We start from the raw sequence: 21,908 nt of genomic DNA, 5'->3' as shown, positions 1-21,908 counted from the left end.
TTAGAGTTGGGGGCCTTGCTCTGCTGCCCACTGGGGTGCAGTGGCGTGATCATGGTTCACTGCCACCTTGAACTGGGCTCAAGCCATCCTCCCACCTCAGCGTTCCTGAGTAGCTGGACTATTGGCATGTGCCACTACACCAGACTCAAATTCAGAAATACTGATTAATTACTTGGCTCTCTCTTTATAGTTTTCAACAAAGGGTTTATTGTGCAAATGAATACCATTAAGTGGTATAGCCTTGTAGTCATTCTTTCTCTTTTTTCTGTCCTGAGTAAATCTTTTCAGTTTGCCAATTCTTTTTTTATGTTTAGTCTAGAGTTTAGCCTTTCATTTGAGTTCAATCATTTCTTTTTCATTTTTAGTATTTATTCTTCTTCCTTAATTTGTTAATATTATTTTTTTATTGTGGTGAAATATACATAATATAATTTTTTTTTTTTTTTTTGAGATGGGTTCTTGCTCTGTCACCAAGCTGGAGTGCAGTGGAGCGATCTCAACTCACTGCAGCCTCAGCCTCTTGAGTTTAAAGGATTCTCATACCTCAGTCTCCCAAGCAGCTGGGACAACAGGTGCCCTCCACCATGCCTGGCTAATTTTTGTCTTTTTTAGTAGAGATGGAGTTTCACTATGTTTGGCCAAGCTGGTCTTGAACTCCTGACCTCAGGGAATCCGCCCTCCTTGGCTTCCCAAAGTACTGGGATTACAGGGGTGAGCCACTGCATCTGGCCTTTATTTTAATTTAATTTAATTTTATTTTTTTATGAGACAGGGTTTCCCTTTGTCACCCATGGTGGAGTGGAATGGTGCCATCTCAGCTCACTGCAACCTCTGCCTCCCAGGTTCAAGTGATTCACTTGCCTCAGCCTCTTGAGTAGCTGGGATAACAGGCATGCACCACATACTCAGCTAATTTTTGTATTTTTAGTAGAAATGGGATTTCTCCATGTTGCCAAGGCTGGTCTTGAACTGTGACCTTAAGTGATTTTCCTGTTTCAGCCTCCCAAAGTGCTGGGATTACAGGGGTAAGCTACCACGACCGGCCCCATTTAACCATTTTAAAGTGTAAAAACCATTTAAAAGTGTACATTTACAACTTTGTACAATCATTGGCACCATCTAGTTCCAAACATTTTCATTGCCTCAAAAGGAAACACCATACCCATTAAACAGTCACTCCTCATTCTCTCCTGCCCTTGACCCTGGGAACCACCAATCTGCTTTTAGTCTCTATGGATTTGCCTATTCTGGATATTTCATATAAATGGAATTATACTGTGTGGCCTTCTGTGTCTAGCTTCTTTCACTTACATAATGTGTTCAAGGTTCATTCATGTATAGAACGTATCAGTACCTCATTCCTTTTTATAAATAATTTTCATCAGATGAATATACCACATTTTGCTGTTGATGGACAGTTGGGTTGTTTTCACCTTGTGGCTATTGTTAGTAGTGCTTCTATGAACATTTGTCTAAAAGTTTTTGTTTAAACACCTGTTTCCAATTCTTTTGGGTATATATTCAGAAGTGAAGTTGCTGGATCATGTGGTGTAACCTAGAGAGGAGGTTCCACAGTAGCTGAACATTTTACATGCCTGCCAGCAGTGTATGAGGGTTCCAATTGTCTGCATCCTTGACAACACTTGTTATTTTCTGTTTTTTTAAAAATTAATTCATTAAATAAATATTTTTTTATTATAGCCCTCTTTAGCAGGTTTGGAGTGGTACATCATTGTGGTTTTAGCTTATGTTTTCCTAATGACTAATGATACTGAACATCTGAGCATCTTTTATTGTGGTTGTTGGCCATTTGTATATCTCCTTTGGAGAAATGTCTACTCAAGCCCTTATTTTAAAATTGACTTGTTTGTCTTTTTTTTTTTTTTTTTTTTTGAGACGGAGTTTCGCCCTTGTTACCCAGGCTGGAGTGCAATGGCGTGATCTCGGCTCACCGCAACCTCCGCCTCCTGGGGTCAGGCAATTCTCTTGCCTCAGCCTCCTGAGTAGCAGGGATTACAGGCACGTGCCACCATGCCCAGCTAATTTTTTGCACTTTTAGTAGAGACGGGGTTTCACCATGTTGACCAGGATGGTCTCGATCTCTCGACCTCGTGATCCACCCGCCTCAGCCTCCCAAAGTGCTGGGATTACAGGCTTGAGCCACCGCGCCCGGCGCGACTTGTTTGTCTTTTTGTTGCTAAGTTATATTGTCCTAAAATGAAGATGCCGAAGCAAAATTAATAGAAGTAGAGAGATTATTTGGGCCAACCTTGAGGATTGCAACCCAGGAACATAGATTCAAGTTGCTATGAATATGCACTCAGATTAGCAGCAGTTACAAGTGGATTTTCTTTCTTTCTTTTTTTTTTTTTTTTTTTTTCTGAGACAGAGTTTCACTCTTGTTACTTAGGCTGGTGTGCAATGGTGCCATCACTGCAACCTCCGCCTCCTGGGTTCAAACGATTCTCCTGCTTCAGCCTCCAGAGTAGCTGGGATTACAGGCATGTGCCACCACACCTGGCTAGTTTTATATTTCTAGTAGAGGCGGGGTTTCTTTATGTTGATCAGGCTGGTCTTGAACTCCCGACCTCAGGTGACCCACCCTCCTTGGCCTCCCAAAATGCTGGGATTACAGGCGTTAGCCACTGCTCCTGGCCACAAGTGGATTTTCAAAAAGAAACTAAGAGGCAGTTTCTAAATTGTTTACCAAGAAATTACATTAAAACAACATAAGCTATTGATTGACTATACATTGTTTTTTGTATCACAGATTCTAGGAACATAAAGATAATGGTGAGGCAGCTATCAGCAACAAAATGCCCTTAAACAATTGATGTGGATATGGGGATGAGGTGGTAGAGTTAGGGGATGAGTCTAAAGTGGCATGACTGAAGGTTTCTCTGGGCTTGATAAACTTTGCACACTTCACAGAGTTCAGACTGCTCTGAGCCATTTTTCTTTTATCAGTTATAGGAGTAATTTATATATTCTGGATAATTGACCTTTATCAGATTTGTGATTTGTAGACTTTTTCCTCTTAGTCTATGGGTTGTCTTTCCACTTTCTTGATAGTGTTCTTCGATGCTTGAAATTTTCTAATTTTAATGAAATCCAGTTTATCCCTTTTTTATTCATTTTGTGCTTATGTTTTTGGTGTTATGTCTAAGCAACCCTTGGCAAATTTGAATGTCTTGAAAATTAACTCTTATGTAATCCAGTTTATCCCTTTTTTATTCATTTTGTGCTTATGTTTTTGGTGTTATGTCTAAGCAACCCTTGGCAAATTTGAATGTCTTGAAAATTAACTCTTATGTTTTCTTTTTTTTTTTTTTTTTTTTTTTTTGAGACAGAGTTTCGCTCTTGTTACCCAGGCTGGAGTGCAATGGCGCGATCTCGGCTCACCGCAACCTCCGCCTCCTGGGTTCAGGCAATTCTCCTGCCTCAGCCTCCTGAGTAGCTGGGATTACAGGCACACGCCACCATGCCCAGCTAATTTTTTGTATTTTTAGTAGAGACGGGGTTTCACCATGTTGACCAGGATGGTCTTGATCTCTCGACCTCGTGATTCACCCGCCTTGGCCTCCCAAAGTGCTGGGATTACAGGCTTGAGCCACCGCGCCCGGCCAACTCTTATGTTTTCTTCTCAGTGTTTAATAGCGTTGACCCTTGCATTAAGGTCTCTGATCTATTTTGAGTTAAGTTTCTTTCTTTTTTTTTTTTTTTTTTTGAGACGGAGTTTCGCTCTTGTTACCCAAGCTGGAGTGCAATGGCGCGATCTCGGCTCACCGCAACCTCCGCCTCCTGGACTCAGGCAATTCTCCTGCCTCAGCCTCCTGAGTAGCTGGGACTACAGGCACGCGCCACCATGCCCAGCTGATTTTTTGTATTTTTAGTAGAGACGGGGTTTCACCATGTTGACCAGGATGGTCTCGATCTCTTGACCTCGTGATCCACCCTCCTCGGCCTCCCAAAGTGCTGGGATTACAGGCTTGAGCCACCGTGCCCGGCCAAGTTTCTTATATGATGTGAGATAAGGGTCTAGTTTCATTCTTTTACAAGCTGATATCCAGTTGTCCCATTACCATTTGTTGCAAAGACTGTTCTTTTACCCATTGAGTGGTCTTTGCACCTTTGTTGAAAATCAAGTGACCATATATGTGAGGGTTTACTTCTGGACTCTCAGTTCTATTTCATTGTTCTATGTTTCTGTCCTTACACAGTACCATACTGTTTTGATTACTGTAACTTTGTAGTAAGTTTTGAAATTGGGAGATGTGAGTCTTCTAACTTTATTTTTCTAATTAATATTTGACTAGGTAGTATGATCAGGTAGTTCAAATATCAAAATTCTATGAAAAGGTCTGAATTGGAAAGATTTGCTCTCATTCTTATTTCTGTCCAGCCTGTTTCTCTTGCTCTCTAGAGGCAATCACTTTTATTAATTTTTTCTATCCATCTATCCATTTGCAAATGTGAACAAATATGAATTTTTAAAAATATTTCCCTTGCTATACAAAAGGTAGGATGTGATATACTGTTTTATGTCTTTGCTTAAAAAAAAATTCACAGTGTTTCCTAGAGATTCTTTTCATAGCAGTTCATAGAGACTTCTTTCTTTTTTTTTTCTTTTATTCTGAACAAATTAAATCTCTCTTTCTTAAAGTGCTATGTACTGTTCTATGGCAGGACCATAGCCTGGCTTATTTAATAGATCTTGTATTGTTGGACTCCTGGGCTATTTCTAATTTTTGTCTTTTTTTTTTTTTTTTGAGACGGAGTTTTGCTCTTGTTACCCAGGCTGGAGTGCAATGGCGCGATCTCGGCTCACTGCAACCTCTTCCTCCTGGGTTCAGGCAATTCTCCTGCCTCAGCCTTCTGAGTAGCTGGGATTACAGGCACGCACCACGATGCCCAGCTAATTTTTTGTATTTTTAGTAGAGACGGGGTTTCACCATGTTGACCAAGATGGTCTCGATCTCTTGACCTTGTGATCCCCCCACCTTGGCCTCCCAAAGTGCTGGGATTACAGGCTTGAGCCACCACGCCTGGCCTAATTTTTGTCTTTTAAAAACAACAGTGACATGATGAATGCATTTGTACATATGCTGCTTCATATGCAGTTGGGAGAACCTGTTGGATAAATTCTCAGAAATGGGGAAGATGGTGCCAGTTGGCCTTTTGTAGGCACTGCACTTTTCTGCAGTGTGAGACTGCCATATTTCTCCTAGCTCTGTTGGCAGAGTGTATTTTGAACTTCTGGAATTTCACCCATCTGATAGATGGCCCATTATAGTTTCAATGTATAGAGTGTGGTTAGATTTTTTTTCAGATGTTTGAATGACTGTGTTTCCTTTTCTCTTAACTGTTTATGTGTTTTGTCCTTTTTTTTTTTTTTTTTTTTCTTTTTGAGACAGGGTCTGGCTCTCTGTCACCCATCCTGGAGTATAGTGGCAACATGATCATGGCTTACCGCAGCCTAGACCTCTCAGACTGAAGCAATCCTCCCACCTCAGCCTCCTGAGTAGCTGGAAACACAGGCATGCGCTATCAGGCCCAGCTAATTCTGAGTAGCTGGGATTACAGGCACCCACCACCACGCCCAGCTAATTTTTGTATTTTCAGTAGAGCTGGGATTTCACCATGTTGACCAGGATGGTCTTGATCTCTGGACCCCCCAAAAAAAAGCTTGGGAAGAAGCCACAATAGCCCAGATCTGCCTTTCCAGTTCCCTCCATGGCCTTGAGTGTGGCCTAGAGTCAGACCTAGGCCTAGCCCTCAAACTGTGAGAAAATCAACTGCCAGGGCCCAAAGGGCCTGTAATTTGCCCATTTGGTGACAAAACAGATCTTTTCATCACCAAGTCACTTAGGACATATCATTCCCAGAGCTACTGGTCTCTGTCAATGACCCCAGAGCCCTTGCCTCAGCTTTCCAGGTACCCTTGAGCCAGGCGTCTGCTGCTGTGTTGTCCCAGCGGTGGTTCACTGGCCCTGGCCCAGCCTCTGGGGCACTGAGAATGACAAAGAACACTCCTGTCTCTGTAGAAGCAGCTCTGTACCTGAGGACATAGCCACCATGGATGCTAGCGGCTTCCAGAGTCACACTCCCAAAGGCTGTAGGCACAATCCTGCACATCCAGATCAAACTCCTCTAGCAGGTGGTGGCTCCAGCCTGGCCCCAGGCTTATTTTGAACCCCTCAATGCCACTCATATGCTTTATTTCTTGATGTCCCAGCCTGTAGCACACAGTTGGGTTTTCTATCAGTAACAGCCTCCTGCCTGCTCATGTTCTGAAGAGATTGAAAGTAGAATAAAGAGGAAGCCTGGGGGTGAGAATGCCTCCTTGGTGGCAGATAACTGCCTTTAGGGGATGTGCTTAGATGGGCTGGCCTGATGGTCAGTGTCTAGTGCCCATGCCCCTTACTGGTCCCCAGAGGTTGGCTGAGCACCAATCCAGTCATGGCCACACAGGGCAAGCTCTGGAGAGCAGAGAATATGGACTTGCTCCCAGCCAGGCCAAGAAGCAATGGTACATGCCTTTTGTTCTTCCAATTTTTCTTTCATGGCATACTTTTTTGGCATAATGTTTTTCTGTCCCATCCCTGCAATTTGCTCATATACTAGCATGGGCAGTGGTAGGCATGACGATAATAATAATAATAATGACTATGATTTCCTGTACACTCACTGTGCTGAGCTGTGTACTAATCTATGTGCACCCTTGTAACCATCCCAGGACAACTGTCCTGTTGTGCCAGAACAAACTGGGGCACAGAAAGGTGGTGCGAGCCTTCTTGGCCAGTGGCGAAAGTCAGTGAAACATTGTCCAAAGGGGTATGGGCACCAGTTTTTGCAGCCACATGGGGAATCTGCAGTGAGGCACTCTGGTTTGTGGCTGTCAGGGCCTTAGAAAGTTCTACTGGAGTTGAGTTCATGGGTGGTTAGGCTGTAGCTGAGAGTTTGCCTGCATTAAACATACAGCACAAGCGTGTTTAACATGTGCTTAACCTGCAGCTCTGGGTAGAAAGAATGCTGGGACTTAATATTTAAGAACAACTTGATTATATCGCCATAGGAGCCCAGATGTCGTTTTATAGATATGCTTGTGTGTGTGTGTGTATGTGTGTTTAATGTGTTTATTTTCCCTGGCTAGCATAATTCTTCCTGGGACCTTTACCCTTTGATCTGAACTGGAAAAAATGTTACCATTTTAAGATCTCTTAGAACATGTCTTTGGATTTATCATCTGTACAGATGGAAATTTACATAATAGTTCTATTCTTAACTGAAGAAAAACAGGAAAAGAAAATAAATTTCTTGCTACTTGGAATGATAAACAAGGTGAAGCATATGCTGTATATCCTGGCAATAGAAATTCAAGGTTGGAAATAATTCCTGTCCTCCTGAGCCTGCCTTCAGCCTCCCTGAAGAGTACAGTGACTGAAATTTTCTACTAATTGTAGCCATAATTTTAGCATGCAATTAAACACATGATTTCCTTCCCAGCTGATGTTTTTTTGGTTAGTCTGACATGGATGAGGCAAAAGCTCTGTTGATTTGAATGGCCACTGCAAGCTGATAGGAAGTCAAAGAAAGTCATCATTATTTGAGCACCTCTGGCTACCCAGTAGGATCTAGATTAATCTTGCTTATAAACATGGCCAATGGCTTGGGTGCTTCTAATACAATTTCCAGTGTTACTGTGTATAGTAACACTGGAAAGAAAGCTGTCTGTTGGCATACTCATTTTGCTGAGTCCTTCCAAAGGACCACTGGTAGGAAAGACTCAGAGATGGAATTTGTGAGGTCGTAGTGGCAGGAACAGAGACTCATGGTGGTCACCCAGGTTGCAGAAGAACCTCAGGGTGTGAGGCCTGCCTGTGTCCCAGCAGGCCCAAGAGCAGCACCTTCCATGGAGGGAGATGGAGGGCTTTATTGCATACAGTGCAAACATGGCCTTCCAGAATGCTCTGTGTTTGCCTTTTCACAATGTGCAGTCCCGGTAACCCACATTCTTTCCCACCCTTGGTGTTACCAGACCTTTTATTTCTAGCCAATTCTGTTGGGCATGCGGCAGCAGCTGTGCTGTTTAATCCTGCATTTCCATCCCTCCTTACAGCGCTGGCCAGCTTTTCCTTTATTGACTGGCCGATCCTCCTCCCAGTCAACCTCCTTCTTCAGTGTAACCCAGGTTTTGTATCATGCTGATCTAGGTGTGTGATATGGTTTGGCTGTGCCCCCTCCCAAATCTCACCTTGAATGGTAGCTCTCACAATTCCCATGTTTTGTGGGAGGAAGCTGGTGGGAGGTAATTGAATCATAAGGGTGGGTCTTTCCTGTGCTGTTCTCATGATAGTGAATAAGTCTCACAAGATCTGATGGTTTTGAAAACAGGAGTTTCCCTGCACAAGCTCTCTCTCTTTTTGCCTGTTGCCATACATGTAAGATCTGACTTGCTTCTCTTTACTTTCTGCCATGATTGTGAAGCCTTCCTAGCCATGAGGAAATGTAAGTCCATTAAACCTCTTTCTTTTGTAATTTGCCCAGACTTGGGTATGTGTTTATTAGCAGCATGAAAATGAACTAAAGCAGTGTGCTTTTGGATAGAGTAATCTGGGGTCTCCATCTTTGATAACTGTTTGGATTGCTTTTTCAGATGGCAAGTTTGGGGCCTACATGCAGGTGCACATTCAGAACGATGGGCCTGTGACCATAGAGCTGGAATCGCCGGCTCCTGGCACTGCCACCTCTGATCCAAAGCAGGTAAGCCTGGAATCTGGTGCCTGGCTCTGTCCGTTGGGTGCCTGTAACATCTCTTTAGTCCCTGGAACAGTCCTCGGTCTGAGGAAATACATCATTCATGTAACCTATTTATTTTAATACCTGCCTTCCCAAGAATCGTGTTTACAATGTACTCCTGCATACTGTGGTGAGTGGGTACAGCACTTCTCCCTTGCCTTCTCCTGCCTTTGAATTCCAGAGGACATGTCCTGTGCAGAGCCAGGTTCTTCCTCTGGGCTTCTCTTTCCCTATCCAGGTACCATGGCACCCACCCGCCCCTGGGTGGCAACAGAGCAATGGCCCTAGATTGGCTTGGTAACCCATTCCAAATGGTTACCTGAAGTGGGTTTGGTCCCTGGTGTGGGTAGATGTAAATCCCCTTTTTTCTAGAGCAATGTCTGACCTGGATTTGCTGCCAATTTGTAAGCTTTCATTAAAAAAAAGTAATTAAAATAGAGAAAGGAAATGTGTAATAGTCCTTGGAACCCATGTAGTATGACAGATGCTTAGCACACTTGTAAAGGCTTAATTAATGCACTCACTGGATAGAGACACGTAGGGCCTGGCAGGCTGTGACAGGCAGTGGTAAGGGGGCAGCACGATAGAAACTTGAAGCTGGGCACCTGTTCAAAGCCAAGTTGGTTCAAAACCAACCTGTTTAAAGACAGGGTTTTGCTCTGTCACACAGGCTGGAGTGTAGTGGGGCCATCATGGCTCACTGGAGCCTGGACCTTCTAGGCTCAAGCGATCCTCCTACTTCAGCCTACTGAGTAGCTGAGACTATAGGGGTCTGCCACCATGCTGGGCTCACATTTTAATTTTTGTAGAGAGGAGGTTTCACTGTGTTGCCTAGGCTGGTCTTGAACTCCTAGGCTCAAGTGATCCACTAGAGGGCCTTGGCCTCCCAAAATGCTGAGATCACAGGCAAGAGTCACCATGCCTGGCCAAAGCCAGATATTCCAGATCTCGTGAGAACTCACTGTCACATGAACAGCAAGGGGGACGTCTACCCTCATGATCTAGTCACCTCCCACCAGGCCTCTCCTCCAATGCTGGGGATTCCAATTCGACATTAGATTTGGGTGGAGACACAAATCCAAACCACAGCAGTTTCTGACTCTATTTGTATTGAGGAACATGTCTGATGCAGTAGGCTAGACTTCAGTGGTAGTAACTGAGGGTCCTGGAATTACTAATGACATTTAAAAAAATCACAAAAGTCCACATGGAAATGTAAGCGTTTTATTTTGAAATAATTTGAGACTTACAGAAAAGTTGAATAAAAGAGTTTCCATATACTTTTTTATCCAGCTGCCTCTAATTTCAATATCTTACATGACTGTAACACGATGACCAAGACTTTGAAATTAATGTTGATACAGTGCTATTACATTAACTACATTACAAACCTTATTTGAAGTTCACTAGGTTTCTTAAATGTCCTTCTTCTGCTCCAGGATAATGCAGGATTTCACACTGCATTTAATTGTCACTTCTGCTTAGTCTTCTCCAATTTGTGACTGTTCCTCAGCCTTATCTTTTGTGACGTTCACACTTTTCAAGAGTACTAGTCTATTATTTTGTAGAATTTTCTCATATTGAGTTTTCTATGATTATATTTGGGTAGCGCATGTTGATAGGAATAGGAAATAGCACAAAAGTGATCTTGTGCCCTTCATAGTGCATCCTACCAGGAGGTATGTGGTATTGATTTGACTTGTTATTGGTGATACCAGCCTTATCACTTGGTTAAGGTGAAGTCTACCAGATGTCTCCATGTTAGATAAAGTTCTAACCTCTCTCTCCTTGTCTGTCCCTGGCTCATTCACAGCAGACAGCTTTCTTTCGGCTTTGCAGGAAAATAAGCTAGCAGATGGCATTGGCCCTGCTTCTCTATCCCCTTCCTACCACCATGGTAGCAGAGCTGCCCTTTCCTGGGCTCAGGCCAGCCTCTCCCCTGGGCCAAGACCACCTACATAATTTGAGAGGCCCAGTGTAAAATGAAAATGTGGGGCCCCTTGTTCAAAAATTATTAAGAATTTCAAGATGGTGACAACAGGGCATAAAACCAAAGGTGGGGCCCTTCTGAAGATGGGGCACTGTGTGACTGATGGGTTGCTTGTCTGTGGGCCTAGACCAACCTGGGCTTTGGAGCTCTCCCCTCCTACCTCCTCGGCAGCTTCACAGAAGCCCTCTGTCTTCTTGTCGGGTCAGTCTGCCTCTCACAGTCATCCATCTTATCCCATTGACTTTTTTTTTTTTTTTTTTTTTTTTGAGACGGAGTTTCGCTCTTGTTACCCAGGCTGGAGTGCAATGGCGCAGTCTCGGCTCACCGCAACCTCCACCTCCTGGGTTCAGGCAATTCTCCAGCCTCAGCCTCCTGAGTAGCTGGGATTACAGGCACGTGCCACCACGCCCAGCTAGTTTTTTGTATTTTTGGTAGAGACGGGGTTTCACCATGTTGACCAGGATGGTCTCGATCTCTCGACCTCGTGATCCACCCGCCTAGGCCTCCCAAAGCGCTGGGATTACAGGCTTGAGCCACCGCGCCCGGCTGCCCATTGACTTTTAAATATGCCCAAATGTCTCCAGTTGAGAAATGCCTCCATCTCCTCCCTTCCGCTCTGCCTCAGTGTCCTCGGGTCTGTAAAGGCTCTTGCTGAGGGTACCAGTGACTTCACATTGCTTTATTTCATGCCCATTTTTCAGAACCCCTTTCTTGCCACTGCTGCGCACCTGCCCCTGGAAGTGGTTGGAGTCTTGTTTTCCAGAATGCCATTCTCTCTGGGTATTCCTCTGGGTATTCCTCTGGCTACTCCCTCTGGTTTTGTTTGATCTTTAGTCCATAGTTTTGATTTATTATTCTGCTTTAGCTCTATCTGGAGAAAAATTTTAGTCTTTTTTTTCATTCTAAATATTTTTCTGGAAATGGTAGAATAATGCATTTTGCCTTTAGAATCTTCAGCTTTTTTTCAACGAGTACCTCTTCTTTTTTAGGTCAAAGGGTGTAAAGATGCAGTTATTTCACATGAGTAAGTCTCGAGATCTAATGTACACCAGGAGGACTGCAGTCAGTAGTATCATATTGTGCACTGGGAATGTGCTAAGGGAGTAAATTTAGGAATTCTCAGCACGCACAGAATAAAGGACGGTAATTGTGTGAGATGCCAGACTGTAATTTACTTGACTGTAGTAATCACTTCACTGTGTGTGTAGCTCAAAGCATCATGTTGTACACCTTATTCCATAAACTCCCCTCCCCAAATCAAAAAATCCTCAAGTAGGCATTTTTTAAAACTTCTAGTGAGCCATGTTAACTTATAAGGATAAAAAAGACTTTTATTTCTGAATCCTTCAGGAGTTTTCTCTTCAAATACACGCATTGTCTTGCATCAATTTCATTTATGTGGACCAGTTCCCTGATCCCGAGAAGCCTCAGACCCTGCACGTTGCATTGCGCTCTGCCCTCAGCTGTCCAGTAGGTGGCGGCGGATAGGCGTGGAAGGGGCCCGTGTTAGGTTGGTGCTGGCCAGTGCCTGGGGCCTCTCTCTGCCTTTTCTTCTCAATTAGAAGGAGCTTCCTTCCTCTTGGATCAAGTAGCTAATTTGCTTGCTTTTGTATTGTTAGGAAGAGCACAGCCAAATTCTTTTTACTGATAGATAAACATATGTTTCTATCAATTAAGCTTTTAATTCTCAGTGTTTTATTTTTCTGTTATATTCCAATCAGTAATGAAAACTGCTACAATTATATTACAGAAAAATGATTATTTTGGTAAATTTTAACATTATAGAAAAATGATTGTTTCAGCATGTTCTTTTAAAATATAAATAAGTTCTCTGAGCAAATGAACAATGTATGTGTGTGTGTATATGGATGTATGCGTATATGTATGCATATGTATGTGTGCAGATGTGTATGTATGTGTATACGTGTGTGTATGTGTATGTGTGTGCCCATGTGTATGTGCATGTGGGTGTGTCTGTGTGTGCATTTGTGTGTTAGGTAAGCATCAGGTGTCATTTTGGTATATGATGGTGTGCTAAGCACTGTGAGGAAGAGAAGGAACTGCTGCTGCCCAACCTGTGCAGCTGGGGATGGATTTTGGGCAACATAAACCTGAAGGGTTAATGACAGTGAAAGGGGTGGACAGCATAAGACAACTTAGGAACGGTCACAAGACCATGCAGTTCCTGCTCCTCCTTAGAACTCTTCAGTGCCTTCCCAGTGCATTTTGCTGAAGGCTTGCACTCCTTGCTGTCATTTCCCAGGGCTTGAGTGACCAGGTGTCCGTGGCCCCCTCTTGCTTCCTCTGTGGCTGTCTTTTCCTCTGTCCCTATGCTTCACCTACTGCATCTGCTGCTGCCTCCTCTCCCTTGCTGAAAAGAAAGAAAGTCAAGCTCTTTTCTACTTCAGAGCTCTTGTCTCAATTCCAGGGTTTCCTCCTTCTCTAAGATTCTCTGACCCCTGCAGTTCCCAGGAAGCCCCATCAGCTACGCTGCCCTGTTGGTGTGATGGTTTATTTTACATACTTCACACAATCTGCTATCATGGTCCACACCACTTGTAAAACTCAAGCTCCCTGAGTGTCATTCACTGCCCTGTCCCAGGACTGTGTGTGGGCGGGAGGGGTGGTGTTTATTTAGCAATGGTGCTCACAGCTGGCGGGCTGTGGTGTCTGTGAATGTCCCGAGTTCAGAAAAGGCCATTGCCACTGCTGTTGCTGCTCAGCCGGGCGGGCCACCCGGGGACTGGAGGCTTTAGCTGACTTTTAAGGATTTGGAAAGTAGAAGGGATTCCCATTTGTTGTTTTCACATTTCTACTTCAAATCGGGGTAGATTCTTATTTTCAGGAGTCTCAGAGCTCTACTTATGTGATGCAGCTACTGCTGGTGAAGACTGGGCTGGTAAAGGTAACCAGCAGTTTGCCTTTCTTAACTGGACTGCTGCTTGTTTGCAGAACCAGCTGCTGCGGCGTCTGCATGTTTTCCGTGCAGTGTACCCATCACATTATAGGCTGTTGCGTGGGTTTCATACTCTGTCCTGGCAGTGAGAAGTTGGAAGGACAGCATTACATTCTTGCTCCAAAGGACATATTTCCAAAGGGAACAGGACATGGAAGCAGCAGCAGAACCAACTGACAGCTGTTTTTTCTGTTGCATTTCTTTACCGGAGAACATGATTCTGGTAGGCACATCCTGATTATTGTTGCCTCGTGCACAATTGCTGGTGCATGAGCTCTTCCGTTGGTGGCTAATTGGGAGATTTTAGTACCCTGGCCTGACACTTCTATGGTAGAAGTTTATTTTTTCTCGTTTTAATCTTAAGTACCCTTCCCCTGAGTAGGGTTTGTTTTTCTGAGCCTCACATGGATGGGGGACCAGAAGGAGTTTTTCCTGGTGAGGGGAAACATTTGGTAATTGAAGGACTCTTCCCTGGGGACTAGGGCCCACCTAGGTCATAGCATAGCCATTAATTATTTACATTCTCATTTATTTAGTGCCACTGAAGATATCATTAATTGGAAATGTTGAAAGGAGCTAAAAAAAAGAACTTTCAAATATACATATTTGAGTTAACTGACTTGTTTATTGACAAATCACTGGGATGAGTTGGCTAGTGAAACATGGTGCCTTTGATTTTACAGAGCTATTAATTTTATGCTCCTCTGAGTTATCACCATTGCTTGTCCATAATTTTCTCTGTATAATTGTGTTATCAGCAAGCATTCATCCCTGTGCCTAGACCTTGGAATGTCAAGATTGAGACATTCATGGCCTCTGTAGGATCTGAAAGAAATATGTAGGGTAAGAGGGGTTGGGGGAAAATAATTCCACTAAGTTTCATTTATTTATACTTCCAGTGACAGGGGCAGCCTTTTCATTACCTGCTGTGGAATCCAGAGGTGAAATGAAGGACACAGGAGCACACAGGTGGCTTGCTTCTACCAGGCGGCCCCATCCACACAGGTGGACAGAGGGGGACTCTCATTTGCTACATATTTCAGTTTGGGGGACAAATCAAATGAGAAGTATTCTGATTATGAGGAAGAATTATGTTGTTGCTAATAACTTTGCCTCTCTTCATGGAAGAACAGTTGTTTAAATGTACTCCATTTCACTCTATTTTTAGGCTTGAATTCTAGATTCTACCTCTCTAATTGCAGTTGGTTTCAGCTTCAGTGTTCACATGGCCTGAACCAAGCTCGAGTTGTCGACTTGCTGCAGGAGTATGTTTTAAAGTTGGGTTGCCAAGATGGTAGCCAGATCCTGTCAATTACTCCAGTCGTATCAGTTCATTTTGCCATATTAATTTATTGAACAAATGTTGACTGAGAGTCCAGCTTTGTTTATGCTAAAGTATCACCAAAACGGAAGTGGCAACTCAGCAAAGCTTCCTCATTACCGAGTTGTTGTTGCTGTTGTGCAGGCTTTGTCAGTGACGCTGACTTCTGGGACCTAGGCCGCTGCATGGACGGCCTCTTACCAGGGCTAGGCTGCCATCTGGCCAGACTTCTCACCGCACGTGGAATCGCACCTGGTTTTTTTGATCCTTTCTGTCTGAACACCTGCTTTCTATGAATTATGAGATCAGCTCAACCATCTGGGGAGTGAGTTGGGTGTAGAGGTGGGTGGGCTTCTGGCCTCACTGCTCTGCCTCGTCAGAATTTATCCTGAGTCCTTGTCAGTGCTTGCGGGAATGCCTGCCTATTACATGAATATTGGGTTTGGAAGGGTGGGAGCTTAGTAGATGTTTTTCTTCCTAGTGGAGAACTGCAAGGGATCACTTTTATCATTTTAATTTGTTTCGAAATAGATGGTTGTCCTGTCAGCTCATGTTAACTTAAAAAGAAGACTTTATAAGGCTGGCATGACTGTCTCTGTTGGGGACTCACTGATGAGTTGATTAATCAATTGACTTTCACCTTACCATCTTAAATCCATAGCACAGGTTAAGGAAATTGCAAAAAATGGAAAGAGTTTTTTCTCTGCTATTGGAGTATGGCTGGTAAATTAAAAACTAGATCTGTTTCTCTTCTACCATTGACACATAAGACATTTCTAATCTCCAACCAAAACAAAACATCTGTTTTGCTTTAAACGAATCTCTCAGGACACTAATGGGGCAGTGCCTTTAAGGTTTAAGGGCTTTATTTGTTTGTTCCTGTATATGTGTTTTGGGCAGATTCCTAGTTATTTTAATCTTATAATCTCATTTGTGTGTGTGTTAAAAAAACAAATTCTTTACCTTACTGACTTGACCTACCAACGATTAACAGCATCCTTTTTATTCTCAAGGGAGAGAAGTAGAGTTTTTCCTTCCATGGATTTATTTTACTAAACATTGTACATAGCAATAATTTAGTTACACAGACTCAATACTTTAATTGGGAATTCAATTGTAGAAAAATATTCTTCTAGTCAGTGGTGTTTTGTAGAAAACCTTGCCCAAACATTTGCATTAGTAATGGAGAGAGAAGAATGATCTGGAAGTGATAGAAATCTAAAAAAATGCAGCTCTTGCTATAATTTTTTTAAAGGTAGATAAAACATTCATCTACACAGAGATATTTGCCAACATGCTGCAGTATAGGTATAGTCTGTAGTGACTGATGAGGTAGTTACCTTTTTTTTTTTTTTTTTTTGAGACGGAGTTTCGCTCTTGTTACCCAGGCTGGAGTGCAATGGCGCGATCTCGGCTCACCGCAACCTCCGCCTCCCGGGTTCAGGCAATTCTCCTGCCTCAGCCTCCTGAGTAGCTGGGATTACAGGCACGTGCCACCATGCCCAGCTAATTTTTTGTATTTTTAGTAGAGACGGGGTTTCGCCATGTTGACCAGGATGGTCTCGATCTCTCGACCTCGTGATCCACCCGCCTCGGCCTCCCAAAGTGCTGGGATTACAAGCTTGAGCCACCGCGCCCGGCCGGTAGTTACCTTTTTAAATCTTAGTCTCTAAGAGAAGGTTAGGATGGGCCAGGTGTGAACTGAATCAAGTAGACCCTTAGGGGTTCACAGACTGGTCTGAGCTTATCCCACAAGTTTTGTGTGTGTGCAAGTGCCTTTGCTGGGAGAAAGGGGCCCAGGGCTTTTGTGACATTCTCCGCAGGTCCTAAGAAGTGAAGATGCTGCTGAACTGGGGGCTGTTGTGTGCAGAGATTATATATTCTTTCTCTACCAAAGTAGCCCAGGGCCTTGTGGTATACAAATGGCAGAATGAGGACCACTGGCATCAAGCCACCCAGGGTGCTTACTAAAATTCAGAGTCCTGGGCGCACCCAGGTTTTTTGAAAGAGAATTCCTGGTGTGTTTGGATGTGGAGGGCAGAAGAGTAGCCCTTTTATGTTTCTAACCAGGCCTTTGTGTGCTCTGAAGCACACTGACATTTGAGAACTACTGGAACAGAGACAATCAGGCCTTGCCATGATCATCTGCTCCAGGCATTGGTTTCTTCTGGACCACCCTGCCCTCCCCTCCCCACTCCCAAATGTCTAAAAATACTTTACAACCTATGCTCCTGCAGCTGCCAGGAAGCAAGATGGCTAGGCTTGATTATTGAGGTCACATGTGAGACTGTTCTTATTCATCAACGAGCCCTCAGTCACCCAGCACCCCCTCCCCCCACCGCACAGGCAGTGATGAAAATGTTCCCAGAGTGTGGTGCCTTCTCAACACAATTACAGATGTGTGAAGGAAAGGCCGATGCAGCAACAACAGCTCAATACGTTAGTGATTGATGATTGGCCGCTCTGCTGGGTGACACTGAGGTACGTGGCGGGGGAATAACTTTTTTCCTAAGAGAGAGGAGCCCAACATGTGGATTGCTCAATGGCTGGGCAAGATTGCAGCGGTGTTGCCTCTTTAAGACTTGCAGTTCAAAAGTAATTTATAGTTTTCTTGGCTTTCTGAGTACCAGACATGGAATGCCTTACTCATCTGTCGAAGTGTTAATGGAACTAGAATAAAAACCCAGGATGATTGACATTTTAGCCTCTGCATGGAAATTATAATTTAATGAAATACATGAATGTGGAAGCTTCGATGGGCAGTTGGCTGATCATTTACGTTTAAACACACATGGGAAATTGTTAAGGGCTCATATTTTATGGTGTATTATTACCTATTCAGTTCATGGTAAAAGCTTTTCACAGTGAATTGTAGACTAGTTTCCTGGAGATTATTTACTGTTTCATGAATAAGAATCACATTTTCTGTGTGTCTCTGCTCATCCACCTGAAATGAACTCCTTCCCTGTCTCTACCTGCTGACATCCCCATCTTTTAAGGTCCTTTTCAGATAGGTAACTCTTCACTTACAATGCTTACCTCAGTGCCCATCCAGGCGAGGTTTTCCTTCCTGCCTTTGACTCCCCACCACATGGTGTGGCAAGGATTTCATAGTGGTAATGCCCTTGAATAAAAGCTCATGCTCATTTGTTTGTTAGTTTGTTTGCTTGTTCATTTATCCACTGTCCATCCACCCATATGTCCATCCATCTGCCTTCCCATCCATCCATCCATCCATCCATCCATCCATCCATCCATCCATTCATCTATCCACTCACCGGTCCACTACCTACTCATCTTATACATTCATCCAGCAAATTGTTATTGGGTGCTTGCTCTGTGCTGACCCTGCATGTAGGTCCAGCACTGAACCAACGTTGTACCCTCATGAAGCTTCCATTCTAGTAGGGAAACAAACAAAAACAAGTATAATTTAGATTCTGATGATATAAAGAAATCAAACAGGGTTAGGTGTAGAGAATGCTGCTGGGTAGAGGCCCCCTTAGGCACAAGCACTAGGGAAGGATGCTGAGATAAGAGGGAGCCAGTGAAGACTGAAGGACACATGTGCCAGACAGATGGGTCAGCAGATGCAGAGCTCTAGGGTGACTGGTGGAAGAAAAGCCAGTGTGGCTGGAGCTTGGAGGGTGACAGGGAGAGGAGCAAGACCTGAGGCCAGAGCTTTGACCTGGGCTTGATGGAAGAAGGCCTCATGGGCCAAGGTAAGGAATTTGGCTTTTATTTTTAGTAAGCCAAAGACTTATTAGAATGTTGAGAGCACTGACATGTATTTGCAGAGATGGGATGAGACTGGGTTTAGTTTAGGCTTGGGATAGGGGGATGTGTGGCCTGTGACAGGGTGGCAGAGAGGACATTTAGGAGTTGTGGAAAGATTCTAGATACACTTTGGAGGCCCTCGACCACTCTTGTGTTCTGCCTTCCACAGTAGAGCTTTTCTGTAAGTGACTCATGTGGTTCTTTCATACTGTGGCTTGAGCATTAGGGGGTAATACTGTAAAGTTCAGCCTCCCACGGTTCACTGCAAGAATGACCCCATTCTTGCCTCCAAGGCCAGCATGATGGAGGGATTCCGTGGCATGAGTTTCTATGATGACATCAGACATTGGACATCAAGGAGTGGGATGCTCACCCCTGGTTCCTAGGGATCCTTGGGCACAGTCTGCACACAAAAGCCAGAACTTGTTTGATGGTTTCTTTTTTTTTTTTTTTTTTGAAAAAAAGCAAACAAGTTCGGGGAAGCAGGCTCCTTTTTCCAGGTCAACATGAAGCCAGATGTTTCACTGTTGCCCAGTTTTTTACCCAAATACAAAAACATTAATTATAAAAAGACACTAAAAAGCCTAAGAAACATGTATATTGAATTTGATTTATGTATATTATTGTAGCTAATATTTTCAGGGAAATTGCTAAATGTCAGTCATAGGAGCTTGTCAGAAAAAGAAAGATTTATTTTTGGAAAAATATATTTCCTGGTGTTCATTGATCTTGGAAATTATGGAAAGTCATTGTCAGAAGGGAGGCAGCTACTCCAGAGGCGGTGCAGAAGTCAGGACTGGAGGAGGCTGTCCTGCTGTGGGCTCCAGTGTGCCTCTTGCTGCCGGCTGGTCAAGAGTCTTGCAGCAGCCACTTTATACCTCACTAGCTCCACCATTGCAGTTATTTTTGTCAATATGAAACACAAAAGAATAGCATGTCTATGAATATTCTTCACATAAAATATATTCCTTTGACTATTTTCCATAAAATGTGAAGTCAATTTCTTTTTCTATTTTTAATCATGAAAGTGAAGCCCGGAAGCCTCAATTTCTGTGTAATGGAAAGATCTAAATTTGTGGCCTTGTTTCCATTTTCCATTTCTCCTGCTAAGTCAGGAACACGATACTCACATCATGTCCCCCAGGCAGTGGCTCTGTTCAGGAATTGCATTGCTGTTTGACTGCAGAGGTAGGGCAGAGGCTATTATTAACCATTCGTGTCATTGGTGGGTCATGAAACCTTCAGGGGATAAGTACAAGTTCTATAAAATTTCGTTTTGAAATCCAGACCAGATCTGGCCTTATACTCTGAGGATTTTTTTTTTTTTTAAGTTTTATGTTGTCCCTTTGTTCCCTTCATTTTCTCTTGGGAAGAGTCTCTTATTATTATAATTATTATTTTAAAAAAATTCCAAGCAAGCAAGCAGTGTATTAACTGGAAAGTAACAATTTAGAAATGTTATTATTTTTTTAAAGTTAAACATGATTTATTAGTACATGTGTAATTTTATTCTTTATATATATTTATTACATTTTAGGTTCTGGGTTACATGTAAAGAACATGCAAGATTGTTGCTTAGGTACATACATGGCAATGTGGTTTGCTGCCTCCATCCCCATCACCTATATCTGGCATTTCTCCCAGAAATGTTATTTTTTAATAGTAAGCTTTTATAGTATTCCTAGGTAGAAAGGTATTTTTATAGAAACAGTTATTTTCCTTTTTTCTCATGAGTTCATAAAATAGCATTTTATGTCAATTTTTATTATACCTAATACATAAAATCAGTATTCTTTTAAGAATTTAGAAGTTTAAGATACACTAAAAATATTTTCAACAATAACGCTCATTCTCTGAGGTAGCGCTGTTGATAGTTCTATGTATTTACTTCCAGACTTAATAAAAATGTGTTTACCTACATTTACACATGGTGTCTCTGAGTGCATTGTATATCAGAAGAGTGTTTTAAATTGTGTTAAATTATACATAACCTAAAATTTTTAGGTATACAGTTTCGTGGCATTAGTATATTTGCGTTGTTGTACAACCGTTATTATCACCATCTAGCTACATAATTTTTTTTTTTTTTTTTTGAGATGGAGTCTTGCTCTGTTGCCCAGGCTGGAGTACAGTGGTGTGATTGGCTCTCTGCAACCTCCACCTCCCAGGTTTAAACAATTCTCCTGCCTCAGTCTCCTGAGCAGCTAGGACTACAGGAGCACGCCACCATGCCTGGCTAATTTTTGTATTTTTAGTAGAGATGAGATTTCACCATGTTCGCCAGGCTGGTCTCAAACTCCTGACCTCAAGTGATCTGCCTGCCTCGGCCTCCCCAGGTGCTGGGATTACAGGTGTGAGCCCTGCCTATCTACAGAATTCTTTTCATCTTACAAAACTGAAACATCACCTTTAAATAGTAATTCCTGATTCTCTTCTTCCTTCAGCTGCTGGCAATGACCACTCTATAATACTTTCTGCTTTTTGAATTTGATCACTCTGAGTATCATATTAATGGGATTATATGGTATTTGTCCTTTTGTGACTGGCTTAGATCACTTAGCATAATTTCTTCAAGGTTCATCCATGTTGAGCCTTATGTTCACAGCATGTGTCAGAGTTTTCTTTTTATGGACACAGAAGATTCTCCCTCTCTCTCTCTTCTTTTTTTTTTTTTTTTTTTGAGATGGAGTCTCTCTTTGTTGCCCATGCTGGAGTGCAATGGTGTGGTCTTGGCTCACTGCAACCTCCACCTCCTGGGTTCAAGCGATTCTCGTGCCTCAGCCTCCCAAGTAGATGGGATTACAGGCACCCGCCACCATGCCTGGCTAATTTTTGTGTTTTTAGTAGAGACAGGGTTTCACCATGTTGGTCAGGCTGATTTTGAACTCCTGACCTTGTGACCCGCCCACCTTGGCCTCCCTAAGTGCTGGGATTACAGACGTGAGCCACAGCTTCTGGCCTAATTCACTTGTCTGTATATACCACATTTTGTCTATCCATTCATCCATCCATGCACACTTAGGTTGTTTCCACTTTTTAGTTATTGTGAATAGTGCTGCTGTTAA

General features: G+C 43.1%; 1 protein-coding gene across 2 annotated transcripts in view; it reads left to right on the top strand.

Annotated features, from left to right (window-relative positions):
* The window catches only part of DTD1 (D-aminoacyl-tRNA deacylase 1), a 155,496-nt gene that overhangs the window by 21,338 nt on the left and 112,250 nt on the right, over positions 1-21,908 (top strand). The window contains exons 4-6 of one of the 2 annotated variants that reach the window (XM_074406194.1): positions 8,657-8,763; positions 11,059-11,063; positions 16,436-19,348. In XM_074406194.1, coding sequence (XP_074262295.1) covers positions 8,657-8,763; positions 11,059-11,063; positions 16,436-16,592 — 269 coding nt within the window. In that variant the 3' untranslated portion in view covers positions 16,593-19,348. Of the gene's footprint in view, positions 1-8,656; positions 8,764-11,058; positions 11,064-16,435; positions 19,349-21,908 lie in introns of those variants that run through there. The other variant, XM_039479668.2, reaches the window with a different exon arrangement.

The sequence above is a fragment of the Saimiri boliviensis genome, chromosome 9, assembly GCF_048565385.1.
Source record: "Saimiri boliviensis isolate mSaiBol1 chromosome 9, mSaiBol1.pri, whole genome shotgun sequence".
Lineage (NCBI taxonomy): Eukaryota > Metazoa > Chordata > Mammalia > Primates > Cebidae > Saimiri > Saimiri boliviensis.
Note: the sequence above shows the minus strand (reverse complement) of the source record. Positions and strands in the feature narration are given on the sequence as shown.